Raw genomic sequence first — 10,111 nt, 5'->3', positions numbered from 1 at the left:
TTCATAAATATCAACCTTAAAGATCTAAATCACCCCAGTTTAATCTTGTTCTCGTTCTGTCGGTGTTATCTTTAATAAATAGAAGGAGTTCATGCATTATAAGAGCATTAAAATTTATACATCAACTATAACATTTCAGTATGATATATCAAATATATAAGAAGATATTGAGTGCCCTTGTGGTACAGCGACACTAAACGCAATTCCATTAAAACATCTCTTAAATATCAGGTTGTAAGTTGACCACGCGTATTTATTGAACTGTTCATTGTGTTAAACATCTCTTAAACACATCCGTGTTTTTATTCAACAGAGCACGATGTGGTGAGCCGGACATGGAAAAATTTTTATGAATTGGATAATGGGGAAAGGTAAGTCTGAAACTGAAAATGGCACGGAGGGAAATATATGGGAAAGGGAAGGAGAAAGAGTTAAAGAAGGAGGTAGGTCCCTATCGGCAGGCCCGGTTTGTCTGCTGAGGAGAGGATATTGGCATGTTACTCCGCAACGTAGAGAGGTGTGCGGGTACTGTGTAATCATCTCCTGCGAGCCGCGGAGAGCTTCCTTGTCTGTTCCTTCTGCATTTGCTTGATCCTCTTCCCAGAATTTCTCTCCGCTACCCCATTCTCTTCTTCTTCTCCTTCCTCCTACTCCTCCCTGTTTTTGCTGTCTCTCTTTTTCCCTTCTTATTTTTTCAAATTTATTAACGGTTCTAACCCAAGAAAGGTACCATCTTTGTCAGAAACGATCCAAATTTCTGTTTTTTTTTCCCTTGCTTACCACAAAAATTCTTGACCCTCTCTTCACTCCTTTTTGAGAACTTAGCTGATTTGGTCCGTAAATATGCATCATCTGATGATCGTTTATGCGGTTACAGAACATTAAGGGGAAAAGTTAAAGTTGATTTTTAATCTCTTTCTTTCTTAACTTTTTTCCTTTCCGGAACCTCTTTTTCTAATGCAGGCATCAGAAGAAATATTCAAATGTAGTTTGTTAGGAACAATTTAAGTCATCAAAATCAAGAGTTCTGGGCATTTCAGGCTTTTTCCACATATATATCTATTTATTTTTCTTTTGGATCTGCACTGGGTTCGTCTTCATCGTAGGGGTTGAATTGAACTGGGGTGACTCTGATAAGAACCAACCCTGATCCCATGAGGAATTTTTGCTGGTCTAAACAAGTTCCGCTCAACCCGAAACTTGGCCGAAAGCTTTCGCTTGGCGAGTACAATGGAGCCGTGTCGTGGTCCAAGTATCTGGTCTCCTCTGGGGCTGCAATAAAGGAAGACGGAGAAGAGGATTGGAGCGCCGACTTGTCCAGGTTACTCATTGGCGCCAAATTTGCTATTGGCAGTCACAGTAGGATCTACAAAGGCGTCTACAAGAACACCGAAGTGGCAATTAAGATGATAAGCCTACCGGAGGAAGACGAACACTTGGCTTCTTTGCTTGAGAGGCAGTTTAATGCTGAGGTTGCCACGCTCTTTCGACTGCACCATCCAAATATCATCAAGGTAAGCACTGCTTCTTCAGCTTCCTCTGTAGTTGGAATCAGTTGTTTTGCTTGATAATGATATGAGACAGTTCTCTTGCTTTTGCACGGAATATACTGACTTCAATTCTCTTGTCTAAACTTGTGCATCTGCTTGGGACTGTAAAGTATCTTGACCAAAAAGGAAAGAAAATGGACCCTTTATCTGCAAAGACAATTGTGGATTTACTCCATTTGTTCCTCCTATTCCCTTAGCTGGTGCTTGCACAACCGATATTTTTGGTGCCAAATTGAACAGAGCTGAGATTCATCTTTGATTTATCTTATTGCTTCTTGCATATTCATAAATTGTGGTGAGGTAGGTCCCCAGTCTAGTCCTCATCCGTGTAGTTTTCACTGTTTAAACTAAATGAAATGGGAGTTTTGGTTGGTGATTTCATTTCTTGTTTTGAAATTCTGTTGTTTGCTGGAAGCAGTTGACGCTGAGACTTGAGAGTTATTTTTTCTTAGAAGAGAAGAGAAGGCTTCATGCTTAGATCTGAGAGAAACTGTAGATTTTCTAGCAGCTATTGACTTTTGTTTGTCCTGCAGCTTGTTGCCGCCTGCAAGAAATCTCCGGTCTTCTGCATAATTACTGAATATATGCCAGGGGGATCATTGAGAAGATACCTGCGTAACCAAAAGGCCTATTCACTCCCCCCCAAACTTGTTCTGAAATTAGCCCTAGACATTGCACGAGGCATGCAATATCTTCATTCTCAGGGGATACTTCATAGGGATCTCAAATCAGAAAACCTTCTTCTGGGAGGAGATATGCGTGTAAAAGTAGCGGACTTTGGACTCTCCTGCCAGGAATCTGAGAGCTGTACTGCAAGTGAATTTACTGGAACTTATCGTTGGATGGCACCTGAAATGTTGAAAGATAAGAATCATACCAAGAAAGCAGATGTCTACAGTTTTGGCATAGTTCTATGGGAGCTTTTGACATCATTGACACCATATGAGAACATGACCCCAGAGCAGGCAGCATTTGCAGCCTCCCAAAAGGTATTGTATCAAAATTCATATATCTAATGGCAAATTTTCTTATTTTGAAGACATAGAAGTGCTGCAATTTTTTCGACTCCTCAAATGATCAATCCACTTGCATGTTCACTTCTTAAGAACCATGCTAGCTGTGGCTTGATAATTAATTGGTGTTCTCAAATTGGGCGTTATGTCATCACATTTAATTGATTGCAATAAACTGTTGAACTAGTGGTTCTGGAATCTGGCTAGTGTAACAGGTACTATTGTTTTGAGAAAAATAGTCTCACTTGTTGCTGCTAAATCAGTTTTGGATTCAGTATAGAAGGGATCTTGAATTATCAAAGTTAACAACCATGATATCAAGGAATATTTGTTCATTTGTTAGTCTGAAAGAATTTTAGGGATAAGATGATCAGAAAAGGCTGAAATGTAATTTTATGGAGGTGGATGCATTACCTTCACCAGCACGTGGATTTGTTTGTGATAACGTTGCTTAGTTAAGCATTCAGCAAGATTGATATGCATTATGAATAGATGCTATTCTGTTTTGGCTGACATACAGATGATTCTTACAACTCATAATACAAGATTATTGACATCTGCTATGCTTGCCATCCAAATCAATGATTATTAATGTGCTCCCATTCTTGAATCCTTTTCTCTAACGCTGATACAGAACATCTGGAAAATGCATTGCATGTACAGTTGAATGAATCACTGATTAATTACGCAAACTTCATTTCATTCTGATTGTTTTCCAACCAATTGAATGTGTATGATGAAACTTAAGAAACAGGGTGCATGTCTTTTGCACTTCTGATATAATAAAAAGTTGGTGGGTTTTGTGCAGAATGTAAGGCCACCATTGCCACCTGAATGTCCTTTGGCATTTAGCTGTCTGGTCACCAGATGCTGGGCGGCCAATCACCATAAACGGCCACACTTCGATGAGATAGTTTCCATCTTGGAGGGCTATTCAGAATCGCTGAAGGAGGATCCAGAATTCTTCTCTCATTTCATACCACCGGCTCCTAATGCTAGTGTCTTTAAGGAATGCTTACCAGGGTGCATTTCTGGTCGTAAATCTGGATTGTGTCATGCTTAATCTCCTGAACGATAAATATGTTCAGTGAACAAGTACGAGCTGTCCATAATCCTCTTTTTTTAAGGTTTTGGAGATTCGTTTTTTCTCCTCCTGAAGTGAGAGAAGAAAAACAGCTGTATCCTTCCTCCATTATTGATGAGGTGATGGCTATGGCCGGTATTTCTAATACCTAAGAGTGTCCAACTTTTTTAAAATAATAATAATAAAAATGAGTGGGAGTCTGATTCTGTAAGTTTGAGCTAAATTGGCTACTGTTTCCACAAAAAAAAAAAAAAAATTTACTGAGTAGTCCAAGCGTTCAACCAAGAACTGAGTTGACCCGATTAGTTGCATGACTAGGATTTAAATCACTATCGTTTGACTTCTAATTAATTTTTCGAATTTATCGCCGAGGATGGTGGGTAATTGAATTATAGATATCCAATTAATATTTAAAGCAATATAGAAATGACAGTTTGGCCGAGTGGTCTAAGGCGCCAGATTTAGGCTCTGGTCCGAAAGGGCGTGGGTTCAAATCCCACAGCTGTCAATTTTCAGTTCTCCCCTAAATTTTGACTTAAGAGTTGGGGTTCCCTATACAATAGATGAGAATCAACATTCGGGGCTCCAATTTACCTTCGAAATCTTCGTCATTTGCACTCCGACTACCTCCTCCTCGAATCCAAGGCAACGTGGGTTTTCTTTATTCTGATGTTGGGCCGTTGGCAGTTCCCTTCTAAACGCAGCAAAGGCCTGAGTTTTGGGGCTGATGGGAGGGCTTGATATTTCTTTTTGGGCCAACAAGGGAAGGGCTTGAACTTAAGGCATGAGAATCCCGCATTTCCACTCCTCCTTTCTTCCTTTCTTGGGCTTTTCTAAATATCGGCCCTAATCACTGGCCCAACAAATGTTGCCCCTGACTTCACCTAGTCATCGTCAACAATTTTTACTTCACACTTTGTAAGACTATCACTTATTTATTTCATAAAATAAAACTATCTTTCGAGTGTATAAATTTGAATGCCTCTGATTTGTAAAATTTTATTTAGAGCCAGAATTTTCCCTTTCAATTTTGTTTGCTTAATATTTTATCTCATAAATTTACTTTGCATTTTGATTCATATTATTTGACTTTATTTGGCTCGTGTTGGATTAGTTAGAATGATTAGTGTTAATTACATAGCTGTTAATGACCCCAACATCTATATAAAAGGCATCACATTTTATCAGAGGTTGTGAAAGTTGTATCCGACCTTAGGGAAGTTAACATTATGATCAGCTCATTATTTCACTTCAATATTTGGGTTGGTTTAATACCCTTCAGGAAAGGTTATGTAGTTTCTTTATAAATCATCCAAGAAGGGCTTATTAATTTCATAATCGTTTGTTGAGTTGATTAATGAAATATTTTCATCATCATATTTGTTGTTAATATTCTTCTCTTCTTGATTTTCTTAACAGCTCAAATTTTAATTCTTTATTTTATTTCTCGTGTGTTCATTTGGGTTGCCAAAATTCCTTTTTTTTTTTTTGTTGGTAACATTCATTCTACTCTTACTTTGGAAAGGGAACTCATTTGCATAAAAAAGAAAAAACAGAAAAAAAGACAGGGAACTCATTATTTGTCTAACACTACCAACTTTAACGGCTTAATTAATAGGAAACAGTCCTATTTGCTTCTCGCTTCACTGGTGGGATAAAGTGGAATATAATAGCTGGTTGGAATAAGTTAAATAGGGTGAAAATGAAATTACGAGATGAAAGTGAAAATTCGTGGTAAAATTGAGGCGTCAAATTATAATAAAATGAAAATAAAAGAAGAAAATAAAAATGGGAATAAGTTGATGGACTAAATTTAAACCTAAAAAATTATTAAGACATTCAATTCAAATCAAAATAAAATAATGGGATAAATTGAAGCATTATTTCGGGGGCCTCACTATGGTCAAGGCTTATCTCTAGGTTTAATAAATGTTTACATATATATTTATAAATTAGTCACGTCCTCATATCAACAACAAAATTTAATTCAATAACCTAATAGTTTATAAACTAAATTCTTATTAATTGAATCAATTTTTATTGATCATTTTAATTTATTTTGTTGTTGCTCTACTTATTCTTTTAAGTTAACTTAATTTCAAATTAAAAACGAGAAGATGTTAAATAAAAATCGAAAGCAAACATTTTTTTGGTATAGTATTCAAAAATAAAATACTCAGGTGATAATCAAAAAATATTGTGACTCATAATTTATAAGGTTGTGAGTTCAAATTCTGTTGTCGACGTTAAAGACCTTATTAGTGGGCGATTTATAAGTATTTTTATAAACACTTTTTGTGCATTAGGGCATATCCTAGTCTTGATAAGTCCTAAGAAAATGTAAAATAGAGGAGAAAAAAGACTTATGACACTAGATATAATTATTTAAGGGGAGAGCTTACTATGAAATAAGCTGCATTTGTTGATAAATTGAATTTTTGAAATATTCAAACATATATTTAAAGTAAAAAAAATTAAAATAATCAAACAAATAGAAACATGAGATATCCCATTAATAGGTTTACTTATTGGCGTAGGGACATAATAATCAATTCACATAACCTAAGCTAGAAAGGCAAGCATATTTACCTTGACAGTTAACACAACCTTACAATCCACAATATTCCAATCACAAACTAGAGTGAGTAATTCAAGCGGGATCGATTTATTTAGACTGAACTTAAAGTATCATACCTTCTATAAAAAACTCATATAGTTGAGTATGACCTTAATACTTTTGGGCTTATTCGAGCTGATTTGAATGTTCGAAACTTTTTTAAAAATATTTTTTGAATCAATTTTGATTTTTAAATATTTCTATTAAGTATAAAATATTATTTTAACTTTTAAAGAATAGAATAAAAAATAATAACTTATCAACTTTATACTTATATAACTCTGTTATTATTTATTATATTATGTATAATTTATTTATGAATGTTTCATTTACTTAGAAAGTAATGTCTTAGTTGTTTAAATATAGCTCTTATCATGATCATATATAAATATTTTATACATTTTAATTAAAGTATATTATTTTAATTATGATCAAGTTGATATTAATTTAATCATGGTTAGATTAATAATTTAAAGTTATTGTTCTGAATAGTTCAAAGTTTTCAATAACTTTTAGGTAAACTATACTTTTTATTTTTAAAAATATAAAAAAATAGTCATTATTATATTATATAAAAAATTATTTAATTATGAGTAAAATACTATTTTTTTTAAATTTTTATATTACTTAACCCCTATGTTAAGGGATATTTATTCTAATTTATTCTTAATTTTTAATCAAGACTGGTGTAGACGATAACTAAATAACTATTCAAGAATATTGTTCTAGTTATTATGTTTATTTAGTAGTAGATGTGAGAAATCATACATGCTCAACATTTATTTTTAAAATTATTTTTAATTTAATTTTTATTTTAAAATTAATTATCATATTTTATAAAAAATATAAGATATATTCTTGGATATTCAAGTCTCAAATGATATATAGGAGTCAAAAATTTTTTTAAAAATTAAGTGGGTCTCAAAATATAAAAATTAATATTAAAATTTATTTTAAATATTATTTTGAGATTTTTTTATTGATTAAAAATAATAAAAAAATAAAATTATAAATATTTTAAAATTTTTTAAAAATAACTACAATAATGCACCCAAATATATGGTATTTTAATATAAAATAACATAAAACTTAAAGAATTGATTAATATTTTTTATATTTTAAAAGATTTTTTTTATTTTGGCCGGTCCGAATAGGCTCAAACATTAAAAAATATTATTTTTTGAGTCTGGCCTTAAATTTTTGAGGTGGGTTTGGGAGGGCCTATCGAGTTTGACTTAAATTAGTAGCTCTACCATGAATATTATCAACCTCAATATTACAAAAGTATAACTTCTCACTAGCCACAACACAAGTTACAATGAGCTTAATTCACCAAAGTAGTTAAATAGTTAACAAATCAATCACAAATTCAATAATAGTTATAATTTCAACACAATCTTAAGTGCGCAATATGTTCCAAGGTTGGCAATACATAAATGAAATACAATAGTTCTCTACATATATAAACTACGAGACATTACTGATATAATTACTAGTCATTGTCTCTAATTCTTTTCCTTTGCCACTTATCAAGTCTTTACTTGCAAAATGTTAAATATAGGGTGAAATAAATATCTCAGTAACTAGAGAACCATAACTTATAACACACGCAAGCACAAACATTTACATTATGTTTAGTTAAAGGGGATGAGAGGGAAAATGTTTACCCTTCCCCTTTACCAAACAAGGGGAGGAGAGGGACCCCTCCAACCAAACAAGGAGTTAAGGGCGTATAAAGCGACTACAATCATATATTATTGTGACATATTTAAGCATGAATAACCAATTAATTTTCTCCCTTATCTTCCTTTTATATCTCCCGATCAAGTTCATAGGCTACGATTCGTAATGGGACTTATTTGTATGACTAGACTAGCCTAAATTCTCTAATATTAGAAGGGTAACCTATTTAAAATCATTGCTCTCCTAACTTGGACTATAGACTTCCCTACTAATCAAAATCCCACAGGGTTTTAGATTTATAACTAGTAACTAAGAGTGAATATCATTGGCTAAGCCTGAATCCCACCAAACTCCTATATCAAATTAGGTGTTACAATTATCTAATATTAAAAGCTACCCAAGTGTTGTCCATGTTGTGTGGCCTTACAATACAACCACCTCCCAATTAGGGTAAAGCTCTCACCATTTCACTTTTATGATCATGCATGTCATCATGTTCACAATTATATGTTTCAACAATTATACTCAATTCCATCAATATTTTCATATTTATCAAATTCAATTTTCTTAGTTTTCAAATCATGCTTATAACTTCCAATATCACATGATATATCCAATTTATCCACAACTTTCAACAATTTAACTCATACCCACTTTATACATTTTTTAAAACACAAAAGGAGCATTATCATATGCATACATACATGCTTTTCATACTTCTTGAATTACCAAAAATACTAAAGCAAGCATGGGAGATAACTTAGGTGTTTGATTACTTTTATCCCTTAAGTCACTCAAAAGGGGCATTGATGGATTCTTGGCACAACAATATTTTCAATTGCTCCAAGAGCTTAAGAAAGTATAGTTTATAATTAAACAACTTAAAATTATTAACTCACTATTAAAACACAATTTTTCTAACTACCCATTCCACTCAAAAATTTCAAAATTCATTTTATTAGAAAACTTTGCTATCCAATAGTTTTATTATGTTCGTCAGACCCCAAAGAGTCTAACTAAATCCATGAACCACTTAATTACTCCACAATTCCTTCAATTTTGGGTTCCTTCATCTTGTTTAAAATTACAATTAAATTCAAACTAGAACCTCTAAAACGATTAAACCCCAATTCCAACCTATATAAACATAATTTGAGCATTACATTAGAATTTCAATTGTTAGAATATCTTTAACCATCTCAAAACTCTCACTTTATCACAAACCCTAACCTCAAATTCTCTAAGTCAAACATTTGAATAAATCTAAACTTATTAAACGCTTAATCTAACTATATTAACATATTTAAGCTAACTAGCTAGTTAAAACTAAAATCTTAATGTTTCACTGTCACAACTTCTAAAATAAAGTGAAAACAACTATTTAGAAAAATATATAGGAAATATAACTAGCCTTAAAAAACTTTAAATCATACTAGAAGTATTTAATAATAGAATCTAACCTTAAAAATTTCTATGACCAGGGACCATGAAGGAGAAGGAGAAGGAGAAGAAGAAGAAGGAGAAGAAGAAGAAGAATGAAATGGCAAAGTGAAGCGAATTGGCGAGCTTTAATATTTGGCAAGTCCCACATATTTGAACCTCGTCGTTCACCTTTTTTTTGGGAAAAATTCACTGAAGACCTTGGATTAGAGGTAATTAAAAAAAAAACTCTTAAATTTGTAAAATTATACTATAAGTTTAGGGTAATGAGCTAAAATTAAAATTTGCTAAAAAATGATAAGATTGCCCTTATTAAAAGAAAAAATAAAATTAACATGAAAAATGAACTATAAATATATAAAGCTATAAATAAGTAAAGTAATGCAATGAATAATAATATGAAGTGTTATGAATTATATACAGTAAGAATATGAACAAATTATGTTAATAAAGTTTTAAAAATTTAAGGATTTTTTTTATTATTATCTCTAGTCTAGGAGTCTTTAGTGAAATGTCCCCCATTTTTTTTTTTTAATAAATCAGCACACACCTCACCAAGCGGATATAATTCCGTTTCCTTTCTCTTTTTATTTTTTAATTTCTATATCTCTCTCTTTATTTCCAAAAACCCATTTATTATTTTTTCCTTTCTCTTCTCCTTTTCTTGAAATTCCATCCAATATATATATATATATATATTTAACAGGCTCTCCAAAAATATAAA

At 32.4% G+C, this 10,111-nt stretch overlaps 1 protein-coding gene and 1 non-coding gene across 2 annotated transcripts; both read left to right on the top strand.

Annotated features, from left to right (window-relative positions):
• The first annotated feature begins 444 nt into the window (after nucleotides 1-444).
• Nucleotides 445-3,858, top strand: LOC129308207 (serine/threonine/tyrosine-protein kinase HT1-like). Its single transcript, XM_054949255.1, has 3 exons — nucleotides 445-1,514; nucleotides 2,084-2,539; nucleotides 3,372-3,858. Exons 1-3 carry the CDS (start codon nucleotides 1,155-1,157, stop codon nucleotides 3,624-3,626), a joined length of 1,071 nt encoding a protein of 356 aa, XP_054805230.1. The 5' UTR covers nucleotides 445-1,154; the 3' UTR covers nucleotides 3,627-3,858.
• Nucleotides 3,859-4,075: 217 nt separating this feature from the next.
• Nucleotides 4,076-4,155, top strand: TRNAL-UAG (transfer RNA leucine (anticodon UAG)). Its single transcript has one exon. It is a non-coding gene; the product is annotated as a tRNA-Leu (tRNA).
• Nucleotides 4,156-10,111: the final 5,956 nt, after the last annotated feature.

The sequence above is a fragment of the Prosopis cineraria genome, unplaced genomic scaffold (genome assembly GCF_029017545.1).
Source record: "Prosopis cineraria cultivar Desert tree isolate PC_DT_omini unplaced genomic scaffold, ASM2901754v1 PC4, whole genome shotgun sequence".
Lineage (NCBI taxonomy): Eukaryota > Viridiplantae > Streptophyta > Magnoliopsida > Fabales > Fabaceae > Prosopis > Prosopis cineraria.
The sequence above is the reverse complement of the archived record's forward strand: the minus strand, read 5'-3'. Positions and strand labels throughout refer to the sequence as shown.